General features: G+C 37.6%; 2 protein-coding genes across 2 annotated transcripts; both read right to left on the bottom strand.

Moving 5' to 3' along the window:
• Positions 1-1,749: 1,749 nt before the first annotated feature.
• Positions 1,750-7,810, bottom strand: LOC134047431 (shugoshin 1-like). Its single transcript, XM_062498570.1, has 4 exons — positions 7,795-7,810; positions 5,458-7,422; positions 3,684-3,828; positions 1,750-2,030 (listed from the first exon to the last, which is right to left on the bottom strand). The coding sequence occupies exons 1-4, from the start codon at positions 7,808-7,810 to the stop codon at positions 1,925-1,927; spliced, it is 2,232 nt and encodes a 743-aa protein (XP_062354554.1). The 3' UTR covers positions 1,750-1,924.
• A 215-nt stretch (positions 7,811-8,025) lies between these two features.
• Positions 8,026-11,840, bottom strand: SGO2 (shugoshin 2). The gene is made up of 5 exons (XM_062498456.1): positions 11,716-11,840; positions 10,449-10,698; positions 9,734-9,909; positions 9,288-9,365; positions 8,026-8,111 (listed from the first exon to the last, which is right to left on the bottom strand). The coding sequence occupies exons 2-5, from the start codon at positions 10,591-10,593 to the stop codon at positions 8,049-8,051; spliced, it is 462 nt and encodes a 153-aa protein (XP_062354440.1). The 5' UTR covers positions 10,594-10,698; positions 11,716-11,840; the 3' UTR covers positions 8,026-8,048.
• Between the last annotated feature and the right edge of the window lie 4,546 nt (positions 11,841-16,386).

Genomic DNA, 16,386 nt, shown 5'->3' with positions numbered 1-16,386 from the left:
TACCAGAAAGCCATACCCACGAGTGTGTTTTGATATCTATGAGCTCCCTTTCTGTCAGAATGCACAGCTGAAATTGTGGCAACTCACAGGAGAAGGATGCCAGGTTCCTCCCGTTGAACTTTCTGAGATTTTTCTCGGCACGTTTCTCCAGCCTGACCAGATCCCTCTGAACGGTGACACTACCACGGGATGTTTCAGCCACTCCTTCCAGTTTCCTATCAGCTGCAGACTTGCGTAGGGTGCACTGTTGGCAGCAGTGTGAAGCCCTAAGGAGCTCCAATGGTTTGCCTCCAGCTGGACCACTTGGCACTAATCACAACCTTCCAGGTTTTCAGCTCACCTCACTGTGCCCTTAACAAACCCGTACTTCTGTCAGTTTGTCTGTGGAATGTTATCAATGTCAAAAGCCCTACTATAATTGAGACAAACATCTAGTGCTCCACCCTCACCCACCAAACTAGCTGTAGAAGACTATCAGGTTCTTAAAGCCTGACTTCCTCCTGATTGCAAATCAATGCCAGCTACTCCCCAAACACCTTCTTGTCTTTAACTTGTATTAAAGGCCTGTTTTCTCCATCAGCTTCCCAACTTTCAATGTAATCTACAGTGAAGTACAAAGAGTACATTTAAAAGAACATTTTAAGAAGTATTACAGTTTTTAAAAAATTATAATTTTAAAATTAATATATTACAATTTTAAAAAGAATATATTTTAAGAATATACTTTTAAAGAATATATTACAAATTTTAAAATATCAGTTACACCTCTTAAAAATACACATGCTGTATCAGACAAAAGGTCAAGCTAACCAAAAAACTGGTCTCTGAAAGCGTCAACAGGAAATGTCCTTGGAAAAGGTACAAAAATTGGTCAAAGGCATAGCAAGGCTTCTCCAGAATCATTTTCTAGGCTTCAAAAATTTGCAATTCAGGAACATCCTGTGCCAAAAATGGTGTTTCTGGTAATTCCTCCTAGGTTTGTCTTCCATTAATGTGTCTGATAATTTTTTAAGCCCGTGTAAACTCGTAACATCTACTGCATGTGCATGAAGAACCACCATCTATAACCAAAATAAGTTAACTCATTTCTATCTTATAAAAAATGTTTTTCTGTTGCAAAATTAACCCAAACCTTATCTGCTGTAACGTGTAAAAGTTGTGTGGGTAGTGAGCTATCCCGGCATCTGGCAGCATCTACAAATCAGATACTGCCAGAAAACTGTCATGGAATGCAGAGGGGAAGCAGTACAAAAACCTGAAAGCTAATGGGATGTCACTATTGTATTACTTGTCACACTGGCACTCTCAGTTGGAAGCTTGAGGTGTTGCTTTGTCTGGATCCTATTTGCTACTGAATTCCTATTGCAATGCTTTTCCCCTGCTGCCTCTGGCACATAGTGTGGACACTTGACTTCTCTCCATTTCTCAATGAGATTTCCTTGTTGAAATCTCATTGTGATTTTGTCAAATCCAAAAGTCAATTATCAAAAAAAGAGGGACTATCTCCATCTATTTCAAAAAACTCATAAAAATTTGGGATGCATGTATCTGTTCCAACCAGCACTGAGAAATGGTTCCACTCAAAATAAATATGAAAAACTCACAGTACAATTCCCAAAGCTGGTTTATTTTTGTCATTAAAACATATCTTTTCCAACAATTTAAGAAGTGCTGCAAACCATTTGAACAGATTATAAATTATTGACCAGAAATGCAAAACACAAGCGAGTCTAACCTGTGTATGGCTTCTTCAGCACAGTATTCTGTGCCCCTTTTCTAGAGATTCTTCTCCAGAAAATTTCACTGGAGAAGCTTTACTAATCAAAGAACGACAAACACTCTATACTGCTAAACATTTACATATATACATAAACAATTGTCTCCATTTTAGAAGTATTTGTCCATAAAGGTAATTCTCTATTCTTCAATAAAATTTTGATTTGCTTTTAAAGTTTCCTTTATTTTTTACTTTGTAGATTGGGGAATTCAGGAATTGTGTATCTGTAAATTGATCTCCTCGCCTTAATTTCCTGTAAAGACAAGAAATAAAAGACATCAGGTATTAATATCATCAAGCACCTATGCAAATATATATAGAGTAATGTAATCATAATAATTCAAATGGTAAATAGCATTAAAGATTGATACACTAAAGAAATTAAATTTGTGGAAAACAAGTATGTCTGAAAAAGCAAGACATAGATAACTACTGCTTTCCAAAATAATGCTAAAAATATTAGCCTTTTTATGTGACCTCTATCATAATGGGATGTGATATTCTTATAAAACAAAATCCAAAACTTATTTAAACCAAACACTTATCAGTACCCATTCAGGACAGGGTAAATTTAACTAAAATATAAATAGGAGACAATAATCTAAAATCTTGAGAGACATCAACATTTTTATCTGTTATTAGTTACTGTTTCTCAAAAATACAAAACCTTGTAATTTTGGGGTAAAAGAGTGGCAATGTGCCAAAATGTAATACTACAGCATTTTGGCATATAAGACAGTTAGTAAAATAAAAGTATAACTTTAATCCCTGTCCAATTTTTTTTTACAAGTGATCTGGCATAAATATTTCTGAATTGCCAGTGGTAAAGTGAACACTTCCTACATTACTTTTAGCTTCTGCTTTCCCTCAGTCTCACTGCTTCAATGGTTAGCTTACTCACAGAAGTAAAAAAATATGTTGAGGTGGTATGAGAACAGTGCTCTAATTTTTTTTTTCAGTTTTTGCATTTATGTTCTTCTCCTGCCACAGTACTGCCAGAAATAAAATGCTTTTTATACCTTTGTCAGGAAGCAAGTTTCTATAATCCTTTCACTCTCAACACTGTTCCAGGGAAGCCTTTCTACTGTCTTTACCTCATGAATACACACCCTACTAACACACACTCAACACAGTGGAACTGTTCCTTAAATTAATATTATACTTTAAAAAAAATTCAAACCAAACAAAAAAAACCTCAACAACTTTCTGGCAAAAACTTGCAGGATATTTTCAGAAGTAATGAACCTAAAGGTCTGTTTATATTTAGATCTATTAATGTAAGGGCAAATATGTTACTTTTCTTAATGCAAGTTTGGGTTTCAAATCCTCTTTTAAATTTTAGAAGCTATTTCACAATTTATGTCTTGTCTTTTAATAATTGATAGAATCCTATGTCACTAAATTTTCTAACAATACGAAGAGGCAAATTAATTATAAAATAATGTATCCAATATAACTATCAATTTAATATATCATAAAGTATTTATTATATTATATATAGGTAGTTAAAGCAAAACTACTAAATTATATAATATCAGTACATAAATTTCCTTTCCATTTGACAAGACTACAAGGACATTATTATGGTATAATTTACCTTTAAATATAACATTCATAATTATTCATCTCTAAAGGGGTTTATATCATGATAAACATTAAGATTCACTGTTATTCTCTATTAGTCCAAACTATATTTTAGAATTTGAATGCTATTGTTTTCTTACTTTGGTACTTGGAAATTCTGCCTCACTAACTGGAGAAGCTTTCTATCAACACTGAAGTATCTTTGCAAAAGAGATTTGTGATAGCTCAGCTGTTTATTCAGGGGTTTAATAACCAATCTTTCCTGTGGGTAGTTACATACACAAAAGGCAAGAGCAAAAGCCCCAATTGATTGTGAACCTACCTGTGCAGATTGGGCTCCTTGTAGCAAACGTTGGGTCTGCTTCTTCTACGTGGTGCTGCTGAGTCTTCTGAAGTTTGGGGGGATTTAGGTACAGAAGTGTGAAACTGTATACTAGTATTTGTCAGATCTTGGAAAGCTTTTCTCCCTGTAAATACAGTAGTTTATAAGTTTAATTTTAAATATTTCCTGAATCATTATGCAAATTCAGTTAGTAGTTATTTTTAATATGTTTCTTAGTTCAGGTACATTGGTTACTCCTCCTACACTAACACAAAATAGGAGAGATGACCAAAGAAAGTGCTGCTAGAGCAGCTTTCATCCTGTACAAACTTGGAGCTGCTTGAGGTTTGCCTCAGCTCATGGAGCATTTCAGAGCAGCCCCATGACTGCTCAGGACTCCCTTTACTCTACTTTACAAAAGTAGCACTGCACACAGCTCCTGGCCTTGAACACAGGGGGAGGACACACATGTATATTCTGAAGAGTCAAGCTGTACATCAGTTTTTTAGTCCTGCATTTTCCAGCTTTATGCCTTCTTTTTGGGCCTATGTGTAAAAAATGAGCATGGCAATCTTTCAGTTCAAGATTTGGATTTGCATGTAGGATGAAAACTTAGCTGTCTTTTGAACTACGCTTAAATAGATGAAGATCCAGTAACTACCTTGCTCTTTCTGCCAGCAGTGTTTGATACTGCTGATCACAAGGGCTTACTCATTTACCATTAAAGCTACTAAAAAAAACAAAGTATAGGATCCTTTTTCCACTTTCCAAAGAAGGAACTGAAGATGAGGAGATGCAACTGCAAATCACAAAGAGTGATACCTCACACAACAATCTCATTCTGCCAGTGTTCCTATTCTGCTCTCATGTAAAACAGCAGATTCTTTTGGCCATTGTGTCCCAGCATTCACATGAAGCCAAGGCAGTATTAGCTTAACAGTCTGCAATTCAAACTATTAATTTGATCTAGGACACTGTCTAGGTGTTGGGGCTTTCTCAGACTGTGAAATAAACAGGAACTTGTTGAGAACAAGTATGTTTACAAAATAGATCCCTAATGCTATGAAATTTCAAAGCTAGGTTCCAAAGTATATTTAAACTCTTGTACGGATGTGTTAGTTATATATTCCATTAACTCAATTACATTGCATTAAAATAATTGCACTTATTATAGAAGAATTTAACCCTATCTTCCAGACTACATTGAAGTTTTATTATGTTCTTAATGTATCTTACAAAAAAAGGGATTGCCACATCAAAGTTGGCACATAGGCAGGTTACAGAAAAACCCAACATACTTCTTTTAGATATCAGAATTCCTGTTGAGTTGCAGTGTTTCTAAAGAAACAAAAATGAAATCTTTAAGTACAGCTATATTTTCCATTTAAGAAGGGAACAGTGTAGTTCTGTCTTGTTTCCCTTAGATAAAAGCTCAAGCGATTTTATCTTTCAATCCCCAAATTTTTGAATGTAATGGAATTCTTCAAAAAGGAATACATGCTTTAACTAAAATTGCTTCTCAAGAATCTGTCCTAATAAGTATCACAGGATATATTGAAAAGGAAAAAGGTATTAGTCACTACAATTTAAAAAGATATTGCAACTGATACATGATATAGAAGATTTTGATGATTTTCATTCTTACTTCTTTCCACTCCTGTTCTATCCGCTCTAAACAAGCAATGAGAGGACAAAATTAAGAGAAGACATGTTACCACTATTTCAGGCATTACCTAATTCAAAATGCCTTGCTTTTTCCAGCCCACACACTTACCATGACAAGGTGTCAGAGTATTTTTGTTACTCTGCTTAGAAATATGATCCGTATTTTGTTCTGCTTTTTCAGCATCCGGTACTTCATTATGATCATCTTGTCCATGGATTTCAGAGCTTTTCAGTATAGAGAAGTTGATGGAAGTACTGTGATTATCAAGAGCTGGGAGCTCCACATTGGAAAGACCTTCCTGGGAAAAGCTTTTTGCCTTACATGGCATATTCTTACAGCATTCAGCTTCAATCACAGGCCTCAACTTACTCACAAAGGAACTCATTTCATGAGGGACTTCCTGGTCATCCAAAATATTCTGATCCCCCTGATCAATATGCCTGAAATACATTTTTTCTTGTCTGGTCTCAGTAATATGAGAACTAAACCTCTGTTTCTGCTTTACATGCTTATCAGGAAAATCACTTATGTGGGAGATGGTTTTTTTGGCCACTGCTGAGGAATCTACTTTCTTTAACCCATTAGCATCATCATCAACCTGCTCTTTAGCTTGCGGTGTATTCAGAGCTGAACAATTCTGAGTAACTAAAGCTACCTGAATTTGTTGAGTTATAGTTACTTTCTTTCCAGCCTCTGCAAGCAACAAATCCTTATTTTTTAGGTGTTCATTTTTACAAACTGGGAACCATGTAAGATTTTCCTTTGGTATTACGCATGCTTTCCGGCTGGCCTTTGCCAATGCACACTTCAGTCTGTCTGGTGAGAAATGGCTGCTCTTTTGGTCTGCCTTCTGACCAGCTTTATGAGGGCTGTCCTTTTCAGTTTCTCCATCTTGTCTGCAACTACTTTTTTTGTTGATTTTTCTCTGTGTAATATTCTTCTGGTCTTGTTTTCTCTTGCTGCTGTCGCACTGGTTTATCTCTGTTTGAGATTTTTTTGAAATATATTCTCCATACTGGCCATTTTCCTCTCTATAGGAATTTGCTGTGTTTGCTTTGGAAAGGTTTTGAGAAATTTTTGTCTTTATTGCTGGTTTGTTATCTTTCTCATTCGTATTCAGAAAGCCCTCCCATAAAGAAGGCAATACATCAGAAATGTTATCTTGGAATTGTAAATTTTCAGCACAATAAACTTCTGGTGGGATCTTGTTAACAGATGAGCTCAAGTCTGTTTTTTGTATTCTGCTGTCCACTTCTCCAGACATTTCTGAGGAAGTTCCTTTATTTGCCTTTTGTTTTCTTGGACTCATTACATTAACCTGGTCTGTCCTCCTGGCGTCCTTAGCTTTACTTGTTCTACTCTCTTGCTCTACAGAATTTCCTGTAGGTAGCTGTTCTGGCTGACTTCGGAATAGCTGAGCTTGTGAATCAGTAGTTTCTGAAATTTCACTATTGTCAGCCCTAGAGTGCTTTTCTTCTGCATGCAAATTTGAATGGACTTCAGTCTTGCTTTTAATTTTCTCTTTATCCTTCTTAGAATATTTTACTTTTCTGAAATTTGGTAATAGTTTGTCAGAATTGGCATTGTTAGTTTTATTTCGGTGCCATTTATAATTGCCTTTTGCTGTAACTGTGAGTAGTTCACTTGCATCACTGGCAGTCAACTCCATATCAGCATCATAAACAGTTTCTTCAGGCTTCGTCTTGTCAGTAAAAAGCAGCTTGCTAGAATCTGTCTTACTTTCACTGTTAAATTGAAGAGGTGGAGGAATAATCCCAGACAAGTCACTTGAGCCTTCCTGCAAATTCCTATCGTTGGTGTCGCTGCTACTGTTGATATCACGTTGAGGTAGATTCAGTGACCCACATTTTTTATCAAAATTCTTTATATTAGGTTGAGTTTTTGACTTACAAAGTACTGCATTTTTCTTTCTTTCAGTCACATTTTCATGGGATGGCAATGAGCTACCATGATATTGTTTTGTAAGCTCCTCAGACTGTTCTAAGGATTGTGTATTTTTTCCATGAGCTGGGAAGGCACTACTGCAACTTAATTCTGCACACAGTTGATGTTCTGCAAAGAGAAAAATTTCAGCAGCTTGGGGAAAATAAGAAGAGAATGTAGTTATGTGCATAAAACTACTGAAGACTGAGCCAGAAGTATGGAAAATTTCACTTTTTAAAAAAAAATGAATACACACATTCTATGGTTGGACCTTAAAAATTTAGTAAACTGAAGCTAATTTCATAATTGACTGAACTTGGACTTTTGAAAATGGGAAGAAATAAAACTCTGGTTTTCTATAATTACCTCAGCTATTATTTGGTTATCTCAGCTATGTAATTTCAATGAGTATTATTCTATAAATGATTGTCAGGACACCTATACTTATGGGTGATCATTTATTTTTCACTAGTGTATAATGGTTTAGGAATCTTACTCTACCTTTTGTATTGCACATTGCGTAATAAATTATTAAATACTAATTCTCAGAGAGCTTGAAAAATAAATCACTTACCCAGAAATACATCATACCTTTCAAAAATCTATTCTTGTCAACCATTGGTTCTCTTTCAATTAACTTTTGATTATTTGTACCAGAAGGCAAGAGTGATGCAAACTTGACTTGATCTGAATGCATTTCCTCTGTTAAATTAGTGATACTCTTACAGGAATGTGATGCTTCACCTGGAGAAGGGCTACCTTGCTGCTCTGCATTGGCTTTTGCAATGAAAGGAAGCTTTGCTGGCAATTCTACAGATCTGAAAAAAGAAAATTCTACTCTTAAGATTTTTATTACATTTCCTATCATGACATTCAATTGCTCAAAGTGTTCCCTTAATAATGTATAATAGCAGAAAATAGGAACTCAGGTATGATTTTGGGTTCTGTCTTGGGGCAAATGTATTTTTCATGGTAGAGAATTCTGCTTTGGGCTGGTGAGATCACATGAAACAAGCAGTGAATTACTCAAAGGTAAATTTTGTCTACCCCTCTCTCTCTAAATTCCGAGATGCAAACAGGTAATTCCTGGATTAAACAGGAAATGGTTTCTCATTACCTCAAAACTACCTAGGATAATGAACAGAGATTAGCAGTAAGAGAAAGCCACAGACACCAACCACCTCTGGCATTTAGTACAACCACCCACCGAGCTGACCTACGTGTACTCCTGAACTTGTGACCAGCAGGGCTGCTTGGGCCAGCTGACAGGGGAAAGGGACTCTGGAGACCCTTTCAAGAGAAGAACACCAGGGAAATACAAATAGTTAAATATTCTCTTACATCATAAGTATTGAAAATATCCATAGGGGAAAAAAAACCCACATGGATATGATATTCAAACACGTGCAATAATTTTAAAACAACGTATTTTGTTAAGAAATTCATCAAAATACATAACCAAATTTTATCCCAAAGGAATGTACAGACTTTCTAAATATAACCAGAACTCATGCAAACTGCATTATACACATAGAAGCACAGAGCAACACCGAGCAAGTTGAGAACAGACAGCACAGTATTTTCCTTTTTTTAAGATTAATTGTATTGTTTCCATGACACATGGACTAGCATGGACTATGTTTTCTGTTCAAGTTTCCAGATGTAAGATACTTATTGCAGGTCTAACCAAGGAAGGCAGGTAGCTTGCCCACTACATACTGAAGTGCTAAGCTCTTTTTTTTTGACCATATGATTCTTCTTCCAGGCTAACTGGTATTTAACTTTTAGATACTTTGGAAACTAGATTAAATCCTAAATCTTCAATACAGTAAAACTGAATCTATTTTACTATACTGTTTAATCCTACATTTTAAGGAACAGGGGTAAATATTTTATAACACAAATAGTATTTCAACATTGCACTCAATTTGATGCTTTGAAAATCTTACCCTGGAAGATGAGTTCAATACAGTAAAGTTGAAAAAACATCTTACCTCAGAAGGGCTGCTTATTTCTATTGCAGTTAAGAGGTTTTCATTCAAAAATGCCTCTATTCCAATAAGGGTTTTATTCTGCATATAATAGAAAAAAAATGTATTTTAAGTGGCTTCTGGTGTAAGAACAGACAAGATATAAAAGGTGAATCTATGCAGCAATTTTTTTTTAGACTTAATTGAGCACAAATTTATCTCGGTATCCATAAATATAAGGGTGAACCTGGGACAAAAATTGATGTAGATATACATACAGATAGATAAAATAGTTTAAAAAAACTACAAGAGAAAAATTAAATGTAAATATTATGCTGTGAGGTGATATAACTATACAAATCTGAGACATGTATTTTAAGCCACCACTTCAAGAAGTAATATTAAGTTTCAAAAAAGATAAAAGCTTAGTTTAGCTGCTCTAAGTTTAAGTGATATTATTTGCAGCATACCAAACAAGTTAGTTTTTGACGAAGCGAGATATTATGAAGCTGGAGTTTTTCTACTTCCTTCTGAAGAAAAATCTTCTCATTCTTTAGCTTGCGAGAATTTTCTTTTTCAACACTCAAAGCCAAAGCTAATGCTTTGTTATTTTGTTGCAAAGATAATTTAAACATAGACGAGTTATCTAAAGAAGACAAAATAATATTATTTTCAACAGCTTCAATTCCAGGCCCTCTCTGTGTGAATATCACTATTTGAGAACATTTTTATCTGTAGGTTCTGGTGCAACAGCAGCAAAGCCTAACACTTTCCAATATAAAACTGCTTGCTTGGCTGTCTTTCTAATGACTACACTGTCTGTTTCAAGATTATTTCATGCATAGATTCTGATCTAGTCTGGATTTTGGAAAATAAGGTTATTTTAAGAAGAAAACATTCAAAATTTGATAGTTTCACAGGCATAAAAAGTTTGCAAATTAAAAATTAATAAATTTTACAAATTATAATGTTCAAACGTTCTCATAATAAATGTGAGTTTTTACAACATAAAGAAAAAAGCTTTATATTCAAAATATACATATTCCCACTGTCCTAATGGAACAGTGTCCTAATTCTCCTAAGGCAGAATTTCAGCTAATCATGTTAAATACAATTACTGTTCCTTTTGAAGCCATACATTCTAAGTACAGTATAGGGTTTCAGTTTTATTTTGACAGGACTTACTCATTAATTTAGTTTTGATTTTAGAAGCTAAAGAAGCATTCCATTTTGCAGCTTGTAAGGCTCCATCCTTCTTCTTCATCCATCCTTTAGCAGAATTTGGGGTGAACACAGCAGATGATGATTTAGCAGTTGTGCCTTTATCCATCCTCAAAATGAATCTGTACACCGTCAAGCGGAACGTCCAAATAAATATATGATCTTTGTGACACTTTTCAAAGTTGAGTTTATTCTCTTATGAGGATTTCTGTGTCTGAAGTTGAAAGAATTGCTTCAGTCTTTAACTTTGTCCAGTTAATTGAAACAGATTAATGAATTAATCAACACAATGAGACATCAACACAGACAGGCAAAACACTTAACTAGTAAAACATGAAACCTGAAAACATCATCGGTTTTTTTAGCTTGTCTATTCCCTCACGGTAACTATCCAAGTTTACACTTTCACACATAAAAGGGGAAAACCTCGAGGCTCTACCACTTCACAACACGACCACACCAGGGCACATTTAAAACCGATGCATTTAAATAAAACGCATTACAAACGACGCAAAGTTAACCAGAGAGAGACTGAGAGAAAGAGAGAAAGAAAGAGACAGAGAGAGAGAGAGAAAGAGAGAAAGAAAGAGAGAGAGAGAGAAAGAGAGAGAAAGAGAGAAGGTCCCGGCGGAGCTAGGAACCTTCAAAGACTTCGGTGCCCTCAGAGTCCTCGGTGCCCTCAGAGCTCTCGGTGCCCTCAAAGCCCTCGGTGCCCTCAGAGCCCTCAGAACACTCCGTGCCCTCGGTGCTCTCAGAGCCCTCGGTGCCCTCAGAGCCCTCGGTGCCCTCAAAGCCCTCGGTGCCCTCAGAGCCCTCGGTGCCCTCAGAACACTCCGTGCCCTCAGAGCTCTCGGTGCCCTCGGTGCCCTCAGAGCCCTCGGTGCCCTCAAAGCCCTCGGTGCCCTCAGAGCCCTCAGAACACTCCGTGCCCTCAGAGCCCTCAGAGCTCTCGGTGCCCTCAAAGCCCTCGGTGCCCTCAGAGCCCTCGGTGCCCTCAAAGCCCTCGGTGCCCTCAGAACACTCCGTGCCCTCAGAGCTCTCGGTGCCCTCGGTGCCCTCAGAGCCAACGGCCGCGCGCGCGCCAGGGCCCGGGCCGGGGCGGGGCCGTTGTGCCGGGCGCGCGCCGCGAGCCCGGGCCGGGGCGTGAGGGACAGCGAGAGAGGGGAGCGCCCCACGCTGCGCAGGCCGCGTACGTGCAGAATGTCCCGTAAAAAGAGCTAAAATAGCTCACCCGTGGTTCTACATTCGGTCAAGGACGTTCCAGAAGTGTGGCGTCCAGAGGTCATTAACCGCTAATCCACGGTTCCGTCTCTTTAGTGACATCTCCGCGTATTTTGAAAAGGAGTTGGGCGTTTGTAACTTCCCATTTTCAATACCAACCATTAATAACATACAATTAAATTAAAAAACAACAACAACAAACTTGTTAAGGATATGAACGCTTAGAATCAATCTCAGCGCATCAATCTCAGTGAGGAAGGGAGTAGAAAACTCCCGATACTCCACTTAGCTGTCAGAGATTTTTAGGAGGAGTTTGAGGTGTTTGGCTTTCAGTTCAAAGATTTCCTTTAGGTTTAAGGGAGAAAAACACGTAATTCCTTCTCAGCAGCAAGTTAAATTTCTTTCTGGCTGATTTTGAGCTGTTAGTAATACACGGAGTAACAATGTGTAGACAGGCATCAGGGCAGTGAGGAAGACAACAGCGATAAATTTACAGCCCAGTGGATTGCATGCTGCCTGCATACCTACAGACTTGGAAGGGCAGGAAACTCTGACAACAGAATTTGAGCAAGCCCAGTTTTAATGTGGTTCAGGTAACATTAGGACTGTGAATTGCATGGAAGTACTTTAGTCTAAATGCTTTTCCCCAAAATCTAAGTCCAAAAGCCCTTTAACACTCTCTTCACATGCATTCTCTTTTACTGGCTATGTGTGCCCAGTTCTACCATTAGCTCAGGTGGACATTAATTGCTAAATTTCATCCAGAAATTGGTAATTTTAGAGTAAGAAGAATTAATGTTTTATTTGAAGATTTACAGAGATGCAGAAGGTTGAAATAATAAAATAATAGGAAAAAAACACATCAGTTTCTGTAATGCAGTAATTGTCAAAAAACCCCTTATGTTGCTGTGTGCCAACATTACAATATTCTATAAAGTAAGTCAAAGGTATCACACATGAAATATGAGAAGCATTAAGTGAAAATGAATCTTCACTATTTTCATAATCTGGTCTAAACAGCATTTGGACAGTCCCCCACTTCTACATTTTTTAGTGAATGATGTATGACAGAGTTTCTCAGTGTGGCCCTGAAACTGCAAAACCCTTAAAATACAGCTTTGATCCAGCACACATCATATACCTTTGGTACACTTTCTCTTACAAGGAAATTTGGAAGTGACTGTAGCCACTATAAAACTCTGGCCAAATAAAAGAGCAAATAACCTTACAAAACTTTAAAAATAGAAAACCAATCAAAACTTACCTCCTTCTCCTTTCCACAAGGCAGTGTTTTCCTTCCAGATCCAACAATGAGTTTTAATTTCCTCCAATTCCACAACAGTCTTGAAGAGGTAATCACCAATTCGCTTCCATTTAGTGTTTATGTCACTACTGTGGGCAATAAATGTAAAATAAAATGTGAAGTACTGCATTTCCACCCATGGTCATACTTTCCTTTACACTTCACTGAGGATCTCCCACACTGGAACACTTCACATGTAAAAATCTCCTGTTAATTGCCAGCTACTCAAAGTAGGAAAGAACTTAAAGCACTGCCAAATTTCACAGCCTATATATCTTCAATGTATATTAAGAGCAGAATTATGGGCTTCAGTCACTTGGGATCCTATGGTCTTTAAACTGAAGAGAAATGAAAGGTAGTGAGGGAAAGACACACAGACTCTTGTGAAAGCTCTAATCACATAGGAACTGAATTTCTACCTTACTAGATACCTACATATTCATGTCTGAGAAGAGTCTTGGTTGAGGAGTTAATCTTGTAGTGCCTAATACAGTGTGAGCTATGACTAAAGCACTTCTGGTGGGTAGATTATGTAGAACAGCTTCTCTCTTTCTAGATTTTCTGATGTCCAACAAGACCTGAGTTCATGATATCCTGAAGCTATAGTATTAAGAACCTATCCTCCTCTAATCACAACACTTCTTGCACAAGCTTAATGAAAAATCCATTTTTAATGCCCCCTCCTCTCCATCAAATATGACTGAAATTAGTAAAGTGAAACACAAATATACAGAGGGTGAGTGTGTAAGCCTGGCCTCCTTGGGAAACTAGTGAACACCAAAACAAAAACATCCCTACGTTCATTTCCCAAAACACGTGGCTCAAAAGGCACTTTGCTCGTGGGGGCTGGCTATCCTGCACACTTCTACACCCAAGTACATGCTGTACTAAGCCTGAATTGTAATGATAATTCACATGGTTAAATCTGAGGTCCAAAACCTATTGCATTGTTTGTCTATATATATGTGTGTGTGTATTGACTGAAACTGTGTGTATCGTTCTGGTCTCACAGTGCAGAAATACAGGAACATTGTTCAGACTTTTGAGGCAAAACTAAGCCAGCTTAAAGGTGAAAAGAAGCATGGAAAGCTGCAGCTCCATTAAGTGAATGTTTTAGAGTGAGAAAGTCCGAAGGCTGTACTTACACAATAATATTTGACAACAATGGTCACATTTAAGTTGCACTTGCTGTGCATGAACTATCCCCAGTGAGTAAGGGAAAGCATATCCTCACTGAAGATACAGTTAAAATAGATACCATTATTCCACAAAACCAATCTATTATACTCATTTTCACTTGATTTACAGTAAACCCAACATCCATGAATTATCAGCCTGTTCAGCATCAGAAACCTGGCTTTGGGTACACTCTTGGTCAACAACTGTCCAGGAAGCACAGGAGAGCCTTGGTGCCTGGCACACCATTCCCTCTCTTTGCTGCAAATTGGAGCATGATTAGAAGCTAAGAAAAATGAAACATATTTACTTTGTGGCTTTACAAAATGGCCTAACTGCCATGCAAATGCAAATCTGCATTACAATAAAAATGAGTTTTTAGTAGTAAGTGATCCCTCAGAGTTACATAATTTCAAAGATAAATTTATTATCCCCATACTAGGATGAGATAATGATTTATATGATTTATTTGGCTCTTTCCTCTAATGTTCTTCACTTGACTGAAGGGAAGTCTGAATTCAAAGTTTATGGACCTAAATATTAACTGAAAACACAGTAGCCTATGAATATTTAGGTATTCTCAGAAATAAATCTGTAGTAACAGACCAGAATAAAGCAAAGGACACAGCTGGAAATGTAGCTGCTCTGTGTCACATATCATTTGGTCTGACCCTTTAGCAAGTGAGCCTGTAGCTGAAGTTTTAAATACCCTTTTTGTCACCTTAAATTACCTCCAAAAGGAAATTATGAGTAAAAAATTAGGATGACACAAGATGGAAATCAATAGGTATCTCAGATATAACTGAGTAAACTATTTAAATTCAATATAGGCACATTTCTTGCATTTGCAGTGTATGGTGAAGTATGTGGATTTTTACTGGACTTCAGGTAGCAATAAAAACACACTGTTAACATCCGGGATTTAGTTATCCCATTGTATAGTAAACATGATACATAAAATATACTTTTTTATATAGTATATTGTATATTGTATATTCTAAACATATATATTCTGCAGATTTTCTGGATGCTCGTACCTTCCAGAAAGTCTACAGAAATCCGGAGCTTGGCACTGGTAACTTTTGCACACAACTCCTAGTTACTTGGTAGTTGTATCCACAAGGACAGTTTCTTACTGTATGTTATGGCAAATAAAAAAAAAAAAAACAAAAAAACTTTGTAAGCAAATAATGGAGAATTAAGTAGGAACTAAGACATAATGTTGTAATTTTGGTTTTTAAAAATATTTTTCACATATATAAACTTTGTGTAATGAGGCTAAGACGAAAGTGGTACAAGAACCTATTTTCTTTACCTATTGTTTATTGCATGCATTTTGATGATCACACAACTCTATGTCAACATCAGGAATTTAATAGGACACTTTGTGAATGTCTTTTTAAAATGACTGTATGACGGTGAGGCATCTTGCCTGCATTACTGAATCACAGAATAACCGAGGTTGGAAGAGGCCTTCAAGATGATTAGCCATCATCACACAGCACCACCATGTCAGGGGTCAGCTCAAGCTGCTCTCAAATCCAGAGCTGCGCTGCTGAGAAGGACTTGGAAGAGCTGGTGGAGGAGAGGCTGGACATGAGCCAGCAATGGGCACTCTCAGCCCAGAAAGCCAAACGTGTCCTGGGCTGCATGCAAAGCCCCGTGGGCAGCAGGGCAAGGCAGGGGGTTCTGCCCCTCTGCTCTGAGATCCACCTGGAACACTGCATCCAGCTCTGGGAGCCCCAGCACAGGAGGGACCGGCACCGAGGGACAGGGACCTGGTGGAGTGAGTGCAGAGGGGGTCGCCAAGAGATGAGAGAAATGGAGAACCTCTCCTTTGAGGAAAGGCTGAGAGAGACTTGGGATTGTTCAGTCTGGAAAAGAGAACGCTCCAGGGTGACCTAATTGCAGCCTTCCACTACCTTAAAGCAAAGAGTACTTACACGAGCATGTTGTGCCAGGACAAGAGGAAATGAGCTCAAACTGAAAGAGAGCAGGTTTATATTAGCTATTAGGGAAAAAAACCTCTTTTCTGTGAGGGTGATGAGGCACTGCAACAGGCTGCCCAGGGAAACTGCGGGTGCCCCATCCGCGTTCAAGGCGGGGGATGGTTGGAAGTAGATGATCTTCCAAGGTCCCCTTCCAAAGCAAGCCGTTCTAAGACTCTTGACTCTGCAGGCTATAGAAATAGCAACAGATCTA

Source organism: Cinclus cinclus, chromosome 9 (assembly GCF_963662255.1).
Source record: "Cinclus cinclus chromosome 9, bCinCin1.1, whole genome shotgun sequence".
Taxonomy (NCBI): Eukaryota; Metazoa; Chordata; class Aves; order Passeriformes; family Cinclidae; genus Cinclus; species Cinclus cinclus.
The sequence above is the reverse complement of the archived record's forward strand: the minus strand, read 5'-3'. Positions and strand labels throughout refer to the sequence as shown.

Excerpts from the sequence above, each read along its gene's own strand:
- SGO2 (XM_062498456.1), bottom strand. The coding sequence starts at position 10,593 with ATGGATAAAGGCACAACTGCTAAATCATCATCTGCTGTGTTCACCCCA. Across the intron at positions 9,366-9,733 it reads GTCAAAAACTAACTTGTTTG|AATAAAACCCTTATTGGAAT; the intron begins GTATGCTGCAAA and ends TATTATATGCAG. Across the intron at positions 8,112-9,287 it reads AAATAAGCAGCCCTTCTGAG|ATCTGTAGAATTGCCAGCAA; the intron begins GTAAGATGTTTT and ends TTCTTTTTTCAG.
- LOC134047431 (XM_062498570.1), bottom strand. Across the intron at positions 3,829-5,457 it reads TACTCTGACACCTTGTCATG|GGAGAAAAGCTTTCCAAGAT; the intron begins GTAAGTGTGTGG and ends CTGTATTTACAG. Across the intron at positions 2,031-3,683 it reads AAGGAGCCCAATCTGCACAG|GAAATTAAGGCGAGGAGATC; the intron begins GTAGGTTCACAA and ends TTGTCTTTACAG.